Source organism: Terrapene carolina, unplaced genomic scaffold (assembly GCF_002925995.2).
Source record: "Terrapene carolina triunguis isolate 2854851 unplaced genomic scaffold, T_m_triunguis-2.0 Scaffold33392, whole genome shotgun sequence".
Taxonomy (NCBI): domain Eukaryota; kingdom Metazoa; phylum Chordata; order Testudines; family Emydidae; genus Terrapene; species Terrapene triunguis.
In genome coordinates this window covers 2,605,025-2,627,181 of record NW_020697743.1, presented here as the reverse complement: position 1 = coordinate 2,627,181, position 22,157 = coordinate 2,605,025, and the positions used below count along the sequence as shown (strand labels likewise).

At 40.2% G+C, this 22,157-nt stretch overlaps 1 protein-coding gene across 1 annotated transcript in view; it reads left to right on the top strand.

Moving 5' to 3' along the window:
* LOC112108272 (GPI ethanolamine phosphate transferase 2) overlaps window positions 1-21,884 on the top strand; it is a 122,749-nt gene extending 100,865 nt beyond the window's left edge. The window contains exon 13 of the mRNA XM_024202331.3: window positions 20,723-21,884. Coding sequence (XP_024058099.2) covers window positions 20,723-20,948 — 226 coding nt within the window. The 3' untranslated portion in view covers window positions 20,949-21,884. The remainder of the gene's footprint in view (window positions 1-20,722) is intronic.
* The last annotated feature ends 273 nt before the right edge of the window (window positions 21,885-22,157 follow it).

The window sequence follows — 22,157 nt, the reverse complement described above, 5'->3', positions numbered from 1 at the left end:
TTAGAAATGTTGTTTAATGAGAATCTTCTGTGATTACAATTTCTAGATGGCTTTTGTGCCTCTTTCTCTAGGTCACATTGGTAATATTCAAGTCCCCTTAAGTACCCTTTTGGGAAATGCTGAATGAAGAATGCAAGCCACAGCCTAGCTAATTATCAAGGAAAGATTGTGAAGTTTTGTGTGTATCATCAAATGAACGAGTCTTTTGAAAATGCCCTCCGGCTATCAGCTCACACCTTACCCCTCCGGTGGGGCTCACAACATACACCCCTGGTTTTCAACCTGTGCTCCCCAGACGCCTAGAGGTCTGCAGATTCTATCTAAGATTTCCAGAGTGGTCTGCACCTCCATTCAAAACTTTTTAGGAGTCCACAAATGAAAATAGGATGAAAACCACTGGCATACACACTTCACTTCTGGTATTGAATGACATCATGCCGTAAAAAGGCTGATACATTGCTTCCCCTTCCACAGAAGTCCCACTTCTGGCCAAACATCATTTGTGCATTGCCTCGTTCACATAATGGTATGGATGGGCTACTGACACCTGCATGATTGGTGCAGTCTTTTCCCACTTGGTTCAGTTTCCTGACCGTCAATATGCTTTTGCTCACCTACCTGCTGCCCAGTGCATGGGTACCAAAATAAGTAGGCACAAAGCAATGACTTTCTAGACAACAGACTGGACTAAAGGACAAGAGCAGTTATTAAAACTCCAGCACTTGCAAGGGTTTACAGGGGATTAAAGCATGATTTAGAAGTAGATTTAGAGGCTATTTGGCATATCTGAATATAATAAAGGTATTTTAGAAAAGTTAATAAAAATGATAGTTGTGGTAACTAGCCATAAAGGTGAACGGAACATTGCATTGATACATACTAGTTTCAGAGGTTGGGACACGGGGGAGATTAGCTAGTGGGTACCCAAGGCTTCGTCTCAATTAAAAGGATACCATTTGGTCCTGTCTGTTACTAATTTTGACTGTAACAAGATTCCCCTGATTCTACTATAAAATGTAGTATAGATGGTACTTCATTGTCTTCCCCTGACTTTTTCCTCCTATTAGGTCTTCACCTTAATTTTAAGAAGAAAGAACAGGAGTACTTGTGACACCTTAGAGACTAACAAATTTATTTGACCTTAGTCTCTAAGGTGCCACAAGTACTCCTGTTCTTTTTGCGGATACTGTACAGACTAACGGCTGCTACTCTGAAACCTTAATTTTAAGGGCTTCTTTTGTATTTAGTGTATCTAATGTGCTGAGAAATTATTTATCTTCATTGCAAGGAGCAATGGTGGTCTCAAATTGCAGTGGGGGAGATCTAGGTTGGATATTAGGAAACACTATTTCACTAGGAGGGTGGTGAAGTACTGGAATGGGTTACCCAGGGAAGTGGTGGAATCTCCATCCTTAGAGGTTTTTAAGGCCCGGCCTGACAAAGCCCTGGCTGGGATGATTTAGTTGGTGTTGGTCCTGCTTTGAGCAGGGGGCTGGACTAGATGACCTCCTGAGGTCTCTTCCAACCCTACTCTTCTATGATAACTGAACCAGTTTGTTCTCAAATCTGTTTTTATTGATTCTCAAGTATACAGGATAAAATGCTACATATTAATAAAAAGAGGCAAAAGATAAAATATGGAAAAAGATGGGTTCATCTTTTAAGCAAGTACATTGGCCAGCACCTTGTTCAGAAAGAACTTTCAAACCTAATGCTGTGAAACAAATTTCAATATACAAAGGTGAGATTTAAAACTTACCTTGATAAACCCAAGATAAAATCAAATATAGAAAACATAGCTTAAAACTATAATCATTGGTGTGTATTACTAGTTATGGCTAGAGTTCATCAAAGTTTAGATGAAAGTGAAATGTGTTGGGAACCAAATGGGAACATTCCCATGTGCCTGGCCTGGTTGTGCAGTTACGTGTGATACATGCCACTTCCTGTACTGCTTATAAGAGCCAATAAGTCTGGATCCAGCAATGCAAGGTTTTGGGAGCTGGGGGATTGCGTGGGTAGGCTCAGCTTGGTTCCTCTTCGGTGGGGTTTGGATGTCCCATCTGGGTCCACTCCTCTTCTTTGGCTTGTTGGCAGCATCACTCATTGAGAAGTGGGCGGAAGAGATAACAACGAGGAGTCCGGTGGCACCTTAAAGACTAACCGATTTATTTAGGCATAAGCTTTCGTGGGTAAAAAACCTACTTCTTCAGATGCATGGAGTGAAAATTACAGATATAGGCATAAATATATATTGGCACATGAAGAGAAGGGAGTTACCTTACAAGTGGAGAACCAATGCTGAAGGCCAGTTCAGTCAGGGTGGATGTGGTCCACTCCCAATAATTGATGAGGAGGTGTCAATACCAAGAGAGGGAAAATTGCTTTTGTAGTGAGCCAGCCACTCTGAGTCCCTATTCAAGCCCAAATTGATGGTGTTAAGTTTGCAAATGAATTGTAGCTCTGCAGTTTCTCTTTGAAGTCTGTTTTTGAAGCTTTTTGGTGAAGAATGGCTACTTTTAAATCTCAGAGGGGTAACTGCGTTAGTCTGTATTCACAAAAACAACGAGGAGTCCGGTGGCACCTTAAAGACTAACAGATTTATTTGGGCATAAGGTGCCACCGGACTCCTCGTTACTTTTAAATCTGTTATTGAATATCCAGGGAGATTGAAGTGTTCTCCTACTGGCTTTTGTATGTTACCATTCCTGTCTGATTTGTGTCCATTTATCCTTTTACATAGAGACTGTCTGGTTATAGGAGATTGTGCAGGTTTTTTTTATTATTGTTCCTTTCTTTTACATGCTCTGATCAGCAATAAAATAGGTGAAATTTAAGTTACTGGAATTGTGTTAACACCTCATTGAGATGAGTGGGGGTAATTCATACCTTTACATTGTCTGCAAACAGGTAGTTGTCCCTGCATTAGTTCGCACTCTGTTCACATTTTGAAGGTTTTCTTTACAACCCTAATGGCTAGAGGTTTGTTTCTTTGAGTTTTCATTTAAAAAAAAAAAAAAAAAATTCTGGAATGCCAAATAGCGGTTTTGGGAGAGGAGGGGAGTACCAGTTTGCCAGTCTGGTCCAATGCAGCACACACTGCTTGTTAGTGTGATCTTTAGTTCTCTTTTAATCTTGCATGGCTAGCCATAAGCAGTGTTTTCTTTAGCTTCCTGATGACATGTTCAGCCATGCAAACAGATGAAAAGGGTTAACAGTCCACAAATCTAGGCAAGAATCCTTTTAAGTTCAAACATGTCTCTGGTTTCTTGTTTTTCACCTTTGAATGAACTTTAATCTTTCTCTGAACTGTACCCAAGATACTGACATTTTTAATCACTTAGCTGTATATAAGATTAAATACTGTATTGGGATACTGTCCATTGTTATGTAAGGCTTGGGTATCTTCCTTCCCCATGCTACTCTGGCAAGCTATCTCTTGGAGTGCGTAACTTTGAAAATACTATTTATTGTCATATTTTGGGAAGGCAAGAGTGGTCCTTAATTAAAATAAATCAGTATTCAAAGTAATTGGTGCCTGAAAGTAGACTGAACAGCTTGTGTTGGAGGGAATCAGATGTATACTAAATGAGTTTTTCCCAGCCCAAAGGGGAAAGCACTACCTAAAAATCTGCCAGCTATGTGAACTAATTTAACAGTATCTCCATGGAAGATCCTCATTCTCTTGCCGGCTTGTCCTGTTACCGTCTTTATTGTTACATTATAGGCTGGTCAATCTCATTTTAACAACTAAGTAACCAAGTAAACAACTATTTTTTTAAGTCTCTTCAAGGTCACCTTGCACAAAATGATCTTCAGCTGCAATTTTTCTTTAACATCCTTAGAATTTCTCAACATTGTAAATGACAATTTCCTAACTCAGAAAGTGTTGCAGCCAGCAAGGGGGAATTCTTTTAGACCTTGTCCTGAAAGATAAAGAGAAGCTGATCACAGAACTAAAAATGGATAGCTTAGGTAAAAGTGGTCATGACTTGATCACATTTATAATGTGCAAGAAGAATAAAGCCAAAAACAGTTTATATATAGTGCTTTAATAGGGCCAGTTTCACAAAGCTGAAAACAACTATGAGCTTCAGCTGGGAGGAGGAATTTAATCAGAAAAATGTGAATGGTAATTAGAAATCATTTAAGAACACCTTACTAGATGCCCTAAAAACCACAATTGAGGAAAAAGGCTGCGCTGGTTAAAAAACTGACCTGGTTAAGAGGGAAAGTGAAGGCAGCTATAAAAAAAATTTAACAAGTGGAAGAAAGGAGAATTTGATACTCATGAATGTAAATCAGAAGATGGGAATTGTAGAAAATTGGTAAGAGAAGCAAAGGGACACCAGGAAAAATCCATGGCCAGCGGAGTTTTTAAAAATATATTAGGAACAAAAAGAATCCTGACAATGGTATTGATCCATTACTAGATGGAAATGGTAGAATTATCAATAATGATGCAGAAAAGGAAGAAGTGTTCAATAAATATTTCTGTTCTGTATTTGGGGAAAAAACAGATGATATCATCTTATTGTGGAAATAACACTTCCTCCATTCCACTAATATCTCTGGATTAGTTAAACAGAAGCTACTGAAGTTAGCCATTTTTAAATCAGCAGGTCCAGATAACTTGTCTCCAAGAGTTTTAAAATGTAGGCTATAATTACAGTCCTGGGAAGCAGTGACACTGAAAAAGATTTGGGGGTCATAGTGAATAATTAACTGAAGATGGGCTCCCAGTGTGACTCTGTTGCCAAAAGGGCGAATGCAATCCTGAGTTGCATAAGCAGGGGAAGTAGAGCGGTTATTTTACCTCTGTATTTGGCACAGGTGCGACTGGTGCTGTAATATGGTGTCCAGTTCTGGTGTCCACAATTCGAGAAAGATGTCAATGAATTGGAGAGGGCTCAGAGAAGAGCTACAAGAATGATTAAAGGATTAGCAAACATGCCTCAGTGGTACACTCAAGGAGCTATTTAGCTTAACAAAGAGAAGATTAAAGGGTGACTTGATTACAGTCTATAAGTACCTACCATGGGGACCAAATATTTAATAATGGGCTCTTCAGTCTAGCAAAGAAAGGTATAACATGATATAATGTCTGGAAGTTGAAGCTAGACAAATTCAGACTGGAAATAAGGTATAAATTTTTAACGGCGAGAATAATTAACCACTGGAAAAATTTACCAAGGGTTGTGGAGGATTCTCCATCACTGATACTTTTAAAATCAGTGTTGGATACTTGTCTAAAAAGTATGCTCTGGGAATTATTTTGGGAAAGTTCTAGGGCAGGGGTTCTCAACTTTTGTACTGGTGACCCCTTTCACATAGCAAGCCTCTGAGTGCGACCCCCCCCTCATCAATTAAAAACACTTTTTAATGTATTTAACACCATTATAAATGCTGGAGGCAAAGCAGGGTTTGGGGTGGAGGCTGACCGCTCGCGACCCCCCATGTAATAGCCTCATGACCCCCTGAGAGGTCCCGAGCCCCAGTTTGAGAACCCATGCTCTAGGGCCTGTGCGACACAGAAGGTCAGACTAGATGATCACAATGGTTCTTTCTGTCTTGGAATCTGTGAATCTCTGGTTAAGAGGATGTAAAATAGTCATTCATTCAGAAAAGGGGAGAGGAGGAAGCCACACACACACATTTAACAAAGTAAAACTAGACTAATTCCTACCTGTGCTGCTGATGTGAAATGCCTCAGGCTTTTATTCTAGTGAAATTCTTTAGAATTTCTAACTGGATTTTGGAAGAGGAGTTAGACATTTTACTAATGCTGTAGTGTGAAATATTTTGTGTTTCACTAGTTGGGAATTGTAACGATTTGGTGGTTATATCTTAGTGATTTAAACTCAGTTGGTGTAAACTGGCATAATTATATTGATTTCATTGGAGATAAGCCGATTTACACCAGCTGCGGATCTGGCCCGTTGTGTTGCATTCACAAAATTAATGTGAAAAGTATTTTATAGTACATGTTTGAAGCAATGGTAACATCTTAATTTGTATAAATTATATTAAAGACAAAAGTATGGCACAGTGCGCAAACGCACATTGACCTCCACCGAAGTAAAGGATAGGTACGTAACAAAATTATAACAAGAATAGTGCCTCTATTCAAGTACCGCTTGGTTTGAAACACGTATACATAGCTGTTAATATGTGTACTGAAACTACTGCCACTGGGTAAGTGAAAGAGCTGAAGGCCAAGTGAGTTCAGATGGGCATTGGGATCATTTTTTATTTCTGATCTGTCTGTCACCTAGCCATAAAACATGGACACATAAATCTGGGAAGGAGAACTCTATTATATTGTTTGCATTTAGTTTATTCATACAAAGTTATTTTCTCAAGCCTTCAAAAGGAGAGAATTAATGCATTGGTTGAACTTTGGTGTCACTTTTGCTTTCCATCTTGTTAAAATTAGCCATTTTGCTGCTATCACAGCCCCTAAAAAAACACTTTGTCCCAGAAGAGAGGATTGTATAAACAGGAATCTGTTGTAACACAAGATGCACAGAGCTCTGTGTAAGCTTGAAAGTTTGTGTCTCTCACCAAGAGAAATTGGTCCACTAAAAGATATTATCTCACTGACCTTGTCTACCACAAGATAAATCAATTATAAACAAAATTAACTGTCATTAGGACCTAGTTCCAGAGCAGGGTTTATATAGGTTATTCCCATAACACGTGGTTTCATAGGGCTGTGACAGCTATATACACCAATGTGTGGGAGGAGTAGAGTAGCAAAGCTATTTTTCACCTTGTAGGTGTTGGGTAAAGTCTTGTATTAATGCATGGAATAGCATGTGTACTGTATATAAAGCTGTATATGCAATTTCAGTTTGCACTATTTTATTTGAAAAATACACCCTTGCTAAATACTACCTAGTTTGAGTAAGTCATCTTGTTTTATCATTAGTTTTTATGCTACCTGTCAATCCTCATGGTAAAGGCTAGGCAGGTAGATTCTGTGCCAGCACTGCTACGTTTTCATGACAGTTTTGCAAGGCAGTAATACTATGTAAATTGAATAGAGACAGTATTCTAAGGCATATAAATATGTGGAAATTTTTGAGAGCATGACATGTTAATGTTACAATTAAGCTAGGGTGTTTTGGCATGGCGCTTCCTTTAACAGTAAGACAAAAATGAAGAACAATTGGAGGGAATCCTGCAGAAGTCTATTTTTTCCTCCCAAAAGTCTTTCCATAAGGTGTCCTAAAAGGGCGTAATGGGCAGTATTGACCATTCTCTGGGCATTATCTAACTTCTGACACCAATTTTAGTCAATTATTTTCAGGTTCCAATCTCTCTCTCTCTCTCTCTCTCTCACACTCAATTTGCAACCACATCTTAGTCTCTGGGTCATATCTTTAGCCCTTTTGCTTATACCAATCAAGTCTGTCAACTTTTTGTCAACATTCATTGTTATTGGTATTGTAACAGTGTGAACTTTCATCTGCTTTCCAGCATTTGAGCTCACAGTTGTGGTGGGCCTGCTAGACCCCCATTTTTACACAGTTCACTACTCTTGGCTGCTTTAGAAAATTATTTGTTTGATGCACCTACATGTTCAGAGGCTTTCCCGCTTTGTTTATTTGGCAAATGTCTTACAGACATCATAAAGAGAACTGGGATAAGCAGTCTGCTTCTTCGAGTGCCCTCTGCGTATTCCCACTCTTGGATGTGCCAGCCTGGTGCAGCTAGGATGGTGGAATTTTCTAGTAGCAGTGCCTGTTGAAAGCACCTCATATCTCCCCTCCTCTGCCCCGAGCCTGCATCAGTCTAGGGATGTGTGGCGATAGGAGGGTATTGGCACCACTGCTGCCTTAGTGCCTTCCAACTGTCACTGAGTTAAGATGTGAACCACCTTAGTTCTGTTTCTGTCCGTAGTTAGTTCCATTGCCTACCTGCCTGACTATAAAGAAATAGTAACAGTTGTAGTATTTTAGTAGTTAGACAGTATATTTTATACTTGTTGGTAAAAAGATTAAAATTAGATTAAAAATTAAATTAAAATAAGGTAGTTAACTTGACGATCATGATGGACGACATGAAGAAGCTCAACTTCAAAAAATGTGCATTGTGCCTGGCAGTCTTTCCTTCCTCCGACATGTACTCTGGTGCTTAAAATGTTTAGGCAAAAATCACTTGTCAGAACGCTGTCAGATATACAGCACATTCACCCCCTGAGCCAGGAAGGACAGACAAAATAGACTTCACATTCTTCTGTTAAAGGAGGTGCTGTCTGCTAAGCCTGCAGGATCTGAAAGCTCAAAAGGATCTGGCTATAAAAGCAGGTGACCAGAGTCAGCTTCATCTACTTCTAGATCCAAAAAGTCATCCAGATCAATGACAAGATCTTCAGTGCCAGGTTCCTGTTCAAAGTCAGCTGAGGCCCCAGTGATCAGGTCGTCTGAACCAACCTCGACAGTAGTGCAATCTGCATCAGTCCTGAATCCGGACAAGCATCATAGAGATCCACATGACACACCTGGAACATTTGCCTTGGTTTTGAGGAAGAGAGTGATTAAGATTGCCTCCAGCAGCTCCTCCAATCAGCCAAATTCCTTGGCTTTATTTCCACTTCCACCCCAGGCCCTGACAGGGTCACCAGGGGAGATATTTTTCCTGTCTTCTATTTTTAGAATTCCTACATCATGGGCTTCACCAATGGCTTCAGTGTTGGATCCGGGATTGGATCTGAGGTTGGAGTCAGCCAATATGGCCACAGCATCAAGAAGGCATAGGGTTTGCTGCCAGCTTGCCAAGTCAGGTGTCAATCACCAAAGGATATCCAGGGAATTATCTACTTGAACAGCTAGTCAGAATCTCACAGCAAACTGAAAATCGCCTTAGGGAACCCCTTATGGAATTCCTTTGGGAAGCCATGTGGAACAGCTTTTTGCCTTCCAGTGCCAAATTTGAATGAAAGAAGTCAGGAAGCCAATCGTTAATGCACAAATGGTATAGAGAGGGGTATATGGGATTCACAGAGCATTAAAATGCCTTCTGGAAGCAATTACTTGTACTAGATCAGTGGTTCCCAAACTTTAACAACTCACGAACCCCTTTCACTAAAATGTCAAGTCTCGTGAACCCCCTCTTAAAAACGAATATTTCCATGGATTTTCTCCCTTACCTCAGCATAAATTATAAAAGCATTGATCTTGGAAATATAAAATTTGTTTTTATGACATGCTTATTACACACTATTTATTAATTATTTCTCATTACAGTATTTTTATTACGTTATGAAAATGGCAACACTTTTCCAAGATCTCACTTTTGTAGCTTGTATCACTTTTGATTAAGCCTGTTATAAGACAAGGCTCCTATCAGAAGTGCCAGTAGAAAAAAGGGGTGCGGGGTCAAAGCCAGAAAAGTGGGGAGCCGACGGGGGGCCACTGGAAAAAAAGGGCAGGGACCCATAGGGCGCCATGCTGACGTGGGGGCGCCACGTGACCCTTGTTGCCCCCCCCCATACTGGCGCCTCTGGCTCCTATGTTTCATCAAGGAGTATCTGATGTGAAAAAGCATGAAGGTATTTAAGAAGCCAACTGAAAGAGTTCCTCCTACACAAGCATTCAGGTCTTGAGCAGTCCAGGCAAACAATGCACGTTACAACAAAGCTTAAACTTGTTCTTCATAATAATTTAAAAACAACAGTAGGGGACTATTTAATTTTAAAAACAGCAAAAAATATCCACCTCCCTTTCTATTTCGTAAAAGGAGACTTGAAGTTTAAAACTCCTCAGTGTGATAGATATGCTTGCTTTGATCTGCTTAGCTCTTGGAAGTCCCCAAGGCTCCGGGCTGCTGGCCCGTGCTGCCCGGGGTCCCTATGGACAGTTCTGTCCGCCATTAGGGAATTTTTTCCTGAGAACCCCCTGTAACATTTTGTGAACCCCCAGGGGTTCACGAACCCCAGTTTGGGAACCACTGTACTAGATGGACCTTGGGTTCAAAATTGGGTTGTTTCGAGGCAGCTTTGCTAATGGCAGGGACAGATATCTAGATTTTTTGACCAGTGCGTGAAACTTTATTAAATCCACAGCAAGGTAGCTTCTCAGGGCCACCTGTCCTGCCCACAGTGAAAATGGACCAGGCCCTCTCTGCTCTGCTCTCACTTGCCTTCCCTCTTTTGATGCTGAAATCCTTAGCAATGAAGTCCCAAGGATTAACAGCCACTTAAAACCATATCAGAGACTGCATTACTCCAAGCCATATCATAGCCTGGGACAGCCCTTGAACTTGTAAAATGGCTTAAGCTCCCCCAAAAGCTAACCCATTTTCCTGAGAAACATGTGAGGCCTAATGCACTGGGAAAAGGCTTCCCCAAAACCTTCTGACCTCTGTGGTTTGGGGAGAGGGCTTGAAACCCCTGCTGCCAGGACCTACTATGATCCTGTGACATGAATTCAAAATAAATTATACAAAATCTGGGCTGATTCATCACCAGTACCATAGTATCCACACCAGCAGTTTGGAGATGGAAAAGACCTAATGAAGGCATCCAGTCCATCTGCCTGTCAATGCAGGATTATTCCTTACAATTCTTGTTAAATAGAAGTATACAAATAGTGGATGAAAGGCATGCAGTAGAGGTAAATCAGCTGAGGTTTAGATACCAGATAGTGTTTCTCAGTATTTCTCATTGTAAAATTAACTGTGGTTAGTCGAATCTGAACAATGTCATATGGATCGCAGGAATGTCATGTGTGTTACAGGAGGGAGGCCACAGGGATTGGTCCAGGCTTTCACTAATCTGTGAGGGACAGGTTAACAGTACACTGACTGTTTTCAGATAGTACTGACTGGAAGGCGTTGCAGACAAATACAACTGGACCTATCCAGAGAAGAGCGGGAAATAAAATAAGACTCAGTTTTGAAAAATGCAGTTCAGTACACCAAGGAAAAAGCAATCTCGTAAACACTGATATTCAGTGCGGAGAGAAACCAGGAGAACAGAAATGTCAAAAGAGAACCAGTGATGGGAGGAAGATGATAAAATAGACACAAACTAGCCATTGTTGTTTTCCGTTATCTGTTTGCCTTGCATCCTCTATTTCACAGTAAAATCGTCCAGAGGAGAAGTGCATGTTCTTGCTTCAGTAAGTTTACATTGTTCTACAGCATCTTTTTATCTTGTGATCAAGACCTATATTAATGCAAACTAAGAATTTTTACAATTCCTATGGCAATATGTGTAGTGCCAGCTGTCTTTTATTTTAAAGAATGAAATGTGACCTGGGGTCTGCCAAGTTGTGATACTGACAGACTGGTCAATTTGGGAATGACTCATTACATTTCAATGCCTCTTCTTGAGTTATCAAGACAATCTACATGTATGTGAATTTCAAAGAGCTGTCCTAGACCAGCAATCATTAACCCATTTATTTGTAGGAATAGAAATCAAGGGTAGGTGCTAAGGGTATTTGTCTGTGTTCACCTGAATCTTGTTATAAGTTTAACAGTGTGATCTAATTAGCTTGTAGATACTAATCCTGCTCTTGTCTCATAATGCTTCATTACTCTATTCTATTAGAGATCAAAGGGGGATATTCTCATTTAGATGGGACTTGTGGTATAATAATATTATTGTCCTAATCTCTCTTTGAAAGTTGTAATTCCACATAGTAAACCACCCAGGAACTATCTCGATAGTTTGCAAGGCTAATTGCCTTATGTGAATGGATGCAGGTAGTCTACCTGTGTATGCATAGGAAACAGATTAGTTTCAAAACAATCTGCACTGTCCATTCTTCATCGTGGGGAGAAGGTCCTGCTGTGATAATTGTTGTCAAAAGACTTATCAGCTGGCTAGGGGAACTATAAAGAAAGCTTCAGGACTGATCCTTTTTATCTCCCGTCTGCTTAAACTTTAACAGGGAAGGCCTAAGCCTTAAAGACTGAGGTTTCCAGGTTTAACCTGGATTACCCTGAAATTCTCATGGAAGAACTTGAACAGACTCTATGCCTGAACTGTTTATTGAACTATAATCTTTAAAATTGATTCCAAAAAGACTTTTACAAATCAGCAGCCTCCCCATCTCTGCTGTGAAACTGACCTAAGGCCTTTACACGTATCTGTATGTATATTGATCTTTTAACTACAGCAACTTTCTTCTTTCTTTTTCTTTTTTATTATTAAACTTTTAGTGTTTTAGTTACTAAAGGATTGGCATCTGCGTGATTATTGGGTAAGATCTGAGACTCGTATTGACCTGGTGATCAGTGTCTGGTCCTTTGGGACTGGTGAACCTCATATGTGATGAATCAGGTTTTCAGTAACCTCTCACTATATTAGACTTGGCTGTCTAGATGGGAGTCGTGGGCTGGAATGCTTAAAGGAGACTGTATTTGGCTTCTTGGTAACTGGTGTGGTATTACAGAAGCTGTTTTGTTACTGGCTTGGTGAATCTAATTCTAGAATAAACCACCAGTTTTGGGATTTGTCTGCCCTATTCCTTGCAATGTGCCCTGAATATAACAGCATTCTCAGTGTGGTGTATCCAGGCACCTGGTCACACAAGTATTCAGTGTGAATGGGTGTATACTTTTATAAGAAAAAAGTGGTTTTCTTTTCACATTTTTTGCCAGCAAAATGTTTTTATTTTTTAAGTTCACCTCCATACTCTATACCCTATTTTCAGTGGAAATAGACGAGCGAGGCATTGTAGGGTGAAAGATGTGGTGAAGAATGTTAACTGTTGGGATTTGTAAGAGCAAGGCGAGCAGAAAATCCATAACTAGTGTGGGAGTTCCCGACTTTGCCTCCTTGTATGTCATTAAATATTAATTTAGCAGAAAGATTTCTTTTTAAAGCCCCTGCCTGAGCTGGACTATATTTAGTACTCAGAATAGGGAATTTGCAGTAATTGCATCATTCAGTGCAGCAATTTGCTGCGCAAGAGTCTGATAAGCCTTTGATTTTTCTGGTTCTAGTTATCTTCAGCATACATTTAAGTAAGCAAATTCTGATTTGTGTTTCTACACTTAATGCATTTTGAGTACTCAGTAGTGTCGGAAGTTAATCTAGGAAATGAGCTGAACTTTTAAAGAGTAAAAATGGATGCAGCCTCCTGCACAACACTAAAACATGAATAAATATCAACAGACATGTTTCTAGTGGCACTTTATCCACAATATGTTGACTACTTCTCCCTCTTTCTGTACCTTATCCCTTACCTCACCAACAAAGGAAGAAATTGTTGCAGAGTCCGTATGCTAGGAAAGCAGCCATAGATCAGAACTTTAGATGGGGCCTATAACTTGCCTTAGTCCTGCATATGCTCATTTTTAAGGGCACTCTGTGGCTGCCAGGCTGTTAATGAACACAACTGGCTGATGCTTTAAAGTCCCTACCAAAATGTGCACTATATAGACTAGGGCAGTGGAACAGCTATCTCATGTGAATCCTTCACCTAGTTGAACTCATCTGTCAAGTTAAAAGTTTTAAATGGGATGATGGTAAATCACACAATTGGGATGATGGTAAATCTCATTTAATGAGTCAAGGGGGTGTTCTCATGGTAGCGCCTCTGAGTGATCAAATACTGTAGCAGCCCTACTGAAGGGTTTGCTGGTATTAGTATTAAATGCTGAAATGGAAGGTGTATTTTTTTTTTATTACTCAAAAACTTTAACCCAACTACCCAAAGATTGTGATTTCATCAGTTAAGCCAACTGGGTCTGAGTTCTATTGGGTTTGGAAACATTCAAAGAAAATCAATCTACTATGGAATAGTCTTCATGCTTTACTAAGGACAGTAGTTGTTCTTGAAGCCATTAGCAGACCAGAAAGCCAGCATTTTTATGGAATGTTGTGCTGCTGAAGGAGCTTTTTAGGAATATGACATTAAAACCATTGTAATCACTTATGCCCACTACACATTTCATGACCCTTTCTTCATGAGTTAGGGGATTAGCTCTTATACCCTATCTAAAATCTATTAAAGATACCTACGTTCTGCTTATTGAAATCCCTTCCTGTCCGCACTAAACTACCTCAGCCTGGATTCCTCACTGCAAACAGTCTTCTTACACTCCTGCATAGGTTCAACACTGTGTGCTTTATTTAGAATGTGCTATACAAGGGTTTGAAACCTTTGGGTAAGCTAGAGTTTACTTTACCACCCCTCTCCTAGTGCTTCTACCCAACTCCTAGCAAAGCACATGGAGATTCAGAATTCAGTCACTGAGGATTGTCAGCAAAGATTGCAGAGGGTCAATCTCCTCACAATCAAGTCCAAAAAGAACAAGAGGAATTAACTTAATATTTAGGTGCCAACTTAATAAAATTTTAGAATGATAAAGAAACATAATAAAATAACTTAATTTCTACTAAATAACAAGGCTACTTCATAATCCACATACATTATCTTCACAGTTGTACATAAATATAAAAACCCACGTTAAATCTAAATAAGGTAATCCCCACAGAAACAGAAGAAGTAGTAACTCAGAGTTCCAAATGCTTAGGTTTAGTTCACTCAAGTCTTTGTTCCTCAGCTCTATACAGTCTGAGAGTCAATTTCCCCTTTATGTAACTAACACTGCCCCTGCTTCCCCGTCAGAAAGCTAACAATATCACTGACCTGCTGCACAATGCTTCAGAGTTAGATGGAAGCAGCCTGTTTCCCAGCAGAGCTGTCGGGGAGCAGGGACTGCAGGTGGGGGCCCTCCCGGCACACAGCCCTAGCTACCCCCTCCTTGTAGCCTGAGCTACCCCGCTGCCTGCACACAGCCCTTAGCTACCCTATGTCTGCACCCTGAACGGTTTTCAAACTTTTTGAGATGAGCACCCTGCCCCTTTGAGTGATAATTTTTGGTTGTGCCCCCACCCCACAACCCAGACAGGCTGGGTGCCTGCTGAGGTGAGTCAGGGGGTGAAGGTGGCGTTCCCTCCCTGGACCCCGCTGGGCAGTGTTGGCCTGAGCCCCACTGGCCCCTGATCCCCCAAAATAGAAGTCAGACTACGCCTATGCCTGAGGGACCCACTGGCCCATAGCCCCGGGTGCCCCTCGCCCCCGCTGGGTCCTGGAGTTTTTATGGCACGTAGGAGGAGCCTCAGAAAGAAAAAGGTTGCAAACCCCTGCTATACAGCATGCCCAAAACTACCACACCCAATTCCAGACATTTCTAGGGGTTAAATGTTAATTGTGCATCTGCAGAGCAGTGACCCAGACACAACTCATTCCTCCCCCTTTCTTCCCTTTAGATTCTTAAAGATCTCTCCCTATTAGGCTTGTGGGTTACACTTGTCCCCCACAACAGGATGGGGACGGGGAATCTCATCTCATCTCTTAGACCTTGTGCTACTCTGGCCCAGCCTTCCCCTCCCTCCCCAGGGCTGCCGAGAGCGGGTTTGGGACCCGGTGAAAAAATTTTTTCGGGCCCCCCAGCAAGGGCGGACTGGCTAAACAGGGCCGACGAGGTGGGGGGGGGGAAGCCGGGCCCCCTTCTGGACTGCACCGGCTAAACAGGGCCGACGAGGGGGTGGGGGGGAAGCTGGGCCCTGGGCCCCCTTCCGGACTGCCGGGCCCCGGTAATTTGTACCGGCTTCTCCCCCCCCACCTTGTCGGCCCTGTCCCTCCCCCTCGTCTTTTAAGTGTCCCCAGCTGATGAGCTGAATCACCTTGTTAGTAGTTTAATCATCCAGTCCTTAACCATTTCTCTCTTCTGTTTGGCCCATGTGGGATGCTTGCAAGTTGCACAGAGTGGTGAGTCAGCTTTAGGCTACTCACATTCTGTCATACTTCCATAAAGTGTAGTGCAGTGTTGCTATGAGCGATGAAACAGTTCTCATTTCTCCCCCACATTGGTTGTATTTCATGTAGAGGCAAGGTGAATCCTACTTTGAAATTGTGGTGAGATCTTTTTGAATTTTAAGTATTATACAAATAGCAGGCAATCTGATATTACTGTGTCTGAGTAGTTCTGTGCTTTCTATATTACTATTTAGCTTAGATGCTGTTTTTCTAGTCTTGATGGAAAAAGTATTGGCAAGGTTCATCTTTATTTGATAGAAAACTCTATTTTCCTACATTTTTCAGTTTATAGTATGGGATATCAAAATCAGCATTTGTCTCTTTTTGTCAGTCAGTACATGCATAAATACCACCCCGTCCATTAAAAGTTGCTCTTAATCAATTTATTTCTAATCAAGGGAAATGCCATTTTTAGCCCTTCCAACTGATTAATTTTTGAGATTGTGAAAACTTTCACTTAACATAAGGCTATATCAAATGTATTGGCAGGAGAACGTTGGGAACAGAAAATGCCTCTGTTTTAAAAAATAAAGGCTGGGCTTTTTCAAAGGGGCCTAAAGCAGTTAAATGCATAATTACCATTGAGTTGGTCACCTAACTCATGTAGATTCCTTTAACAATCTCATTCATACCTTTTAGTGTTTAACAGACATCAGAAGCATTCAGCCATAAATAATCTTCACCCGGTCACATCCGTCCTCAGAGTGTGTGACTCTGAGAATTGACTGTAAAACAAAACCAATAAACAAGAAACAACAATTATCTTCTTACTGAACGGGTCTTGTCTTTTGTTTATTCAGTCAGATTAGCTAACGCCTTGTCTACACTGTGGGGGTAAATCTACCTAATTTACGCAACTCCAGGTCTGTGAATAACGTAGCTTAGGTCGACTTACTGTGGGTCTACACCGCACTGGGTCGATGGGAGACACTCTCCTGTCGACTTACCTTATGCTTTTCATTCCGGTGGAGTTCCTGGAGTCGACGGGAGGGTGATCTGGAGTCGATTTAGCAGGTCTTCACTAGACCTGCTAAATTGATCCCCAGTGCATCGATTGCAGCTTCGATCCCCGGTAAGTGTAGACATGCCATATGTTTAGTGACAAATTTCTGCTATTTTTTACTTCAGTTAGCACAAACAGCTAGGATTGAGTGAGCTGCAGATTCTGTTCAGTCTATGTATTAACAAAATACCGTATTAAATTAGAATCCGTTACATTTGCAAAAGCCAATGAAGACAATAGAAATGTACTGGTGTAACTGAGGTCTAATTTTGCCTACAGAATATTTTATTGGTTATGTGTAAGAAGGGAGAAACCTAGCTTATTCTTCTATCTTAGCTGAGTTTCCTTGGCTTGGCAGTTAGGGAATGACATTTATTTATAAACTGAGCATATTTGTTCTGGAGTTGCTGAGTAACAATGAATATGGCACCTGCCATTTTTAATCAATTGCCAGAGTGGAAATACGTTGCAGTGGCCCATTCTTTTTCCCCCTGAAATCAGTAGGAATTTTGCTGTTGATTTCAATGGGAGCAGGACTTGGTCTGAAGTTACTAACTGGACTTAAAGAATAGTACGTTCATGTATTTAGTGGCCCATATAAACCATGAAAATTTGAGGGCTTGATATTTTGTCACCAATATAAAAAGACTGTATCTTAGAGCTACCTAGCCATCTTAAATGATTTTCTGTTCCGAAGAATATCAAGATCCATGTAGTTAAAAACTGAGAGGAATGTCATTCACTGTCCACTCAGAATCTGAGTCTATACAAACTATAATCTATGGATTCTGTTGATGGGCTTGGTTACTAACAAAATAAAAATATCTTTGTGAAAAGAAACTTTCTTATGCATGTTATTCCCCCCATTCACTGAGCTTTGTTCCATCTACCAACCTGACCAGGTGCCCATAATTTGGAGTGGTTGAGCAATCTCTGCTGAGCTAAGTCAAGACACACCCATGTGGAAGGCAAGGAGGGTATGCACCACCGGGGCATCACTACTATAGAGGAAGTGCCTCTGAGTAGTAGAAGCAGTGAGTCTTCTTGCAGTCCTGGGTACTTTCTACAGAGCCTTCCATCTCCACAATGCCTCATTTGGGTGTCTTCTGACTCCTATCATGTGGGTACCAGGATTCGGACCACACAGATTGAGTTGGGAAGAAGCTTGTTGTGACACATTGGGCAAAACACCTGGGCTAGACCACTCTGTCAGAGGAACATCCAGCTGAGCTCTCCAGTGAGGCAGGATCCTGCTAGCTAAAGGGAGGGGAGAAAAGGGGGCAAATGAGAATTCGGGGGTGGGAGGGGGAGAAAAGTTGCAGAAGTTCAGAGTTGCAGAAGAGAAGGAAAAGGGATAGAGTTGCAGTTTTACCAATAGATTTGGGTCATGAGGGAGATCTGTTAAAAACTATTTCGAAAAATGAGAATATACTACTTCCATCAGACTTCTAATATTTCACTGGATTGGCAGATCTGTACTTTATGAGAAGACTAATTTATGGTTAGGATCATGCTAAGCTGTCAGCCTTTATGACATGGATTTAATTGACTGCTCTCTCACACTTTGAAATACAATATTTTTCTGGAGGGCATATATAAAACCATGCTTGTTAACTTTTCTAATACTCTAATTTTTACGTTGCTTTAATACAGTATCATCGCTTCTTGGCAGCAGTTCATTTTGAGAGTGCCAACTTTTGTGCACTGCCCAATTACCCTTTACTAATGTTAGAGAGCGCTCACTAAGACATAAATAATCCTTTTCTGTTCTGTACCATCCAGAAAAGAGGGGAAAACTAGTCCTGGGAAAATTGTCATCACCTCTTCATATAGAATGGTTCTGCAGAAAGGTGGGACTTGTGCATCAGAAGGTGAACAGTGCAAAAGACACATCCTTCTTTGTTAAAAGTTGCCAACATAACTCTTTTATGGAGTCTTTACATAGATGTCTACTTTCAGTATTTTTTCTGGATATCTATCTCCATACACAGATGACTCCCATCACCATAGTATCAGGCACCTTTATTGTGGTGTTCAGCTGCTGCAGTGACAGATGCTTCAGAGGCTGTACAGAAGAGGGCAAGGATATATAAGGCAATAGAGAAACCTTTTTTAGTTACATTATTGCTGTTGAATAATAAATATGACATTAGTCTTCTAAATAAAGATGATCATGTAAGAGGTGCCTTTATAATAAAACAATGTTAGATGAAGATATGAAAAGTTGAGAGATCTCTATAACAGGTGTTTGTTCATTTTGCGGGGTGGCGGGGGGCAGAATCCTGACATTGGTACTGGGCTGTTACTAGATGGAAATGATGGAATTATCAATAATAATGCAGCAAAGGCAGAAGTGTTCAATAAATATTTCAGTTCTGTATTTGGGGGAAAACCAGATGACATCTCATTGCATGGTGATAACACTTTCCATTCCACTGGTATCTCTGAAGGATGTTAAACAGAAGCTACTAAGGTTCAACATTTTTAAAATCAGCAGGTTCAGATAATTTGCATCCCAGAGTTTTAAAAGGGCTGGCTGAGGTGCTCGCTGGACCATTAATGTTTTATTTTCAATAAGTTTTGAAGCAATGCGGAAGTTCCAGAAGAAAGCTAATGTTCTGCCAGTTTTTAAAAAGGGTAACTGGGATTACCTGAATAATTATAGGCCTGTCAGCCTGGCATTGATCCCGGGCAAGATAATGGGGTGGCTGATATGAGACTCGATTAATCAATAATTAAAGGAGGGTAATGTAATTAATGCAAATCAACATGGGTTTATGGAAAACAGACCCTGTCAAACTAACTTTGATATCTTTTTGTTTGATGAGATTACAAGTTTGGTTGGTAAAAGTAATAGTGTTGACTTCTGTTACTAAGACTTTTGTAAGGCATTTGACTTGGACCACATGATATTTTTTTAAAAGAGTAGAATGATATTAAATGGATTAAAAACTGGTTAACTGATAGGTCTCAAAACACAATTGTAAATAGGGAATCCTCATTGAGCAGGTGTGTTTCCAGGGGGGTCCTGCAGGGATAAATTCTTGACCTTACGCTATTTAACATTTTAGCAGTGACCTGGAAAATAAACATAAAATCATTTCACTGCAGCTGACACACAACTTGGTAAGCTGGGCACAAGCAAACAATCTGTGTTTTAATACAACTAAATGTAAATGTATATGTCAAGGAATAAAGACTCTAGGCCATACTTACAGGATGGTGGACTCTGAAAAAGATTTGTGGGTAATGGATGGATAATTCAGAGAACATGAGCTCCCAATGTGATGCTGTGGCCAAAAGAGCTAATATGATACTTGGATGTATAAACAGGATCTGAAATAGCAGTAAAGAGGTTATTTTACTTCTGTGTTTGGCACTGGTACAACCGCTGCTGGTATACTATTTCTAGTTCTGGTGCCCGCAATTCAAGAAGGATGTTGATAAATTGGAGAGGGTTCAGAGAAGAGCCACAAGAATGATTAAAGAATTAGAAAACGTGCCTTATAGTGATAGACTCAAGGAGCTCAATCTATTCAGATTAACAAAGAGAAGGTTATGGGGTGACTTGAGTACAGTCTAAGTGCATACGGGGGAACAGATATTTAATAATGGTCTCTTCAGTCCAACAGAGAGAGGTATAAGATGATCCAGTGGCTGGAAGTTGAAGCTAGGCCAATTCAGACAGGAAATAAGGTGTAAATTTTTGACAGTGACGGTAATTAACCATTGGAACAGTTTACCAAAGGTCATGGTGGACTCTCCATCACTGACAATTTTTAAATCACTAAAGGATATGCTGTATGAGTTTGCAGTTGGAGGGGGGATGGTCTATGGCTTGTCATACAAGGAGGTCATACCAGATGGCTAAAATGATCCCTCCGACTTGGAATCTATAATACGTGAACATTAACTTTTTTTTTTCTTTTAACAGGAATTCGGCAGCAATGGGTCATGGCTGTTTCTGCTATGCACTGATATGTTCGGTTCCAGTCACAGTCTACATCATTTTGGTAACAGGTCTACGGTACCACTTGTTCATATGGAGTGTGTTCTCACCTAAACTTCTTTATGAGGGAGTGCGTGTGTTCATCACAGCTGCTGTTTGCATGTTCTTTACAGCCATGGATCAGAACCCGTCTCAGAAAATCCATGACTGAAAGTGAATGTATTGTTCCAAAGGCTGTCATCACAGTACCAGTTGGCTAGACTGGAGTCGTATAATGAAAATAATGGTTTTAAATTATCCTGTGAAATGTAATTCTTTTGTTTGTTGGAAAACATGTATGTTATAAAAGGCTTGTTTTATTTAAATGGGTTTGTGTTTCAGAATGTTTAATCAGAGTAAACCCCCCTTTTCATCATTAGTTACAGCTCTCTTATTCTGTATCAGTTATTTCAGAACTCAGATCTTTACCAGCTTCACCATTGCAGCCATTACCATCATTACCATTAATGAGGCATCAAATATTAAAAACTTCCTTAGTAATGAAGGCTTATTGGTGTTTTGTCACTGTTACTCATGGACTTGCAACTTATTGCCTTCAATGTTAAGGGCCTGGTCCCGATCAATGGGAGATATATCAGGCCTTAAATGAGGACATGCTTGACTGTCCTCATTCAACTAGGTAAAAACTGTGCTCGTTAAGTTTAATTTCTTCGGTTATTCTAAAATTGCTGGTTTGGGGCACAATCTTTATATAGCTACTTTTAGCTAGACAATAAAATATTAAAGATAATTCATTAAAAACCACAGTCCCAAAAGCCATTAGAAATTGGAATAACATTATTTTGAAGTAACCTTGTGGATTTTAGTCATAAGATTAAGGTGTGTTTGTAAATTGAAGAATATTATTTTTCTATTGTGTGGAACAAATAATGGTCAAATCTTACTTGTTTATGTATATTTGAGGTTGTTAATGAGAAGGTTACTAGGTAACGGCAATATGTAATGCCAAGCCTACATTGGTAGATATTTTGATAGTTGAAACCTGACAAATCACTGTGATATTAAATATTTTCAATTCTATTAAAACATATGTAATTCTATAAACATGAGTTCATTGAAATTGCAGATTTGTGTAAATATGTATGCCAGTGCCTAACCAGCTTTTATAAAATGAGAAATATGTATCTTACATGCTGTAAATTTATGGTGTTAACTTGGCAGTCACCATAATGTGTAATGACAGTTTCCTTCCTTTTAGATTGTCATTGCAAGATAATGCAGGATTTCTTGGTGAAACTTACAAGATCTTATATTCTTTAACTGATATTGTGTTTTCCCCTGTATATATTTAACCTTTTCATCAAAATAGTGGATGGGTTATGTATAGTAATTCAGTGTCAGTTTTTCTAGCAGTTTTCTT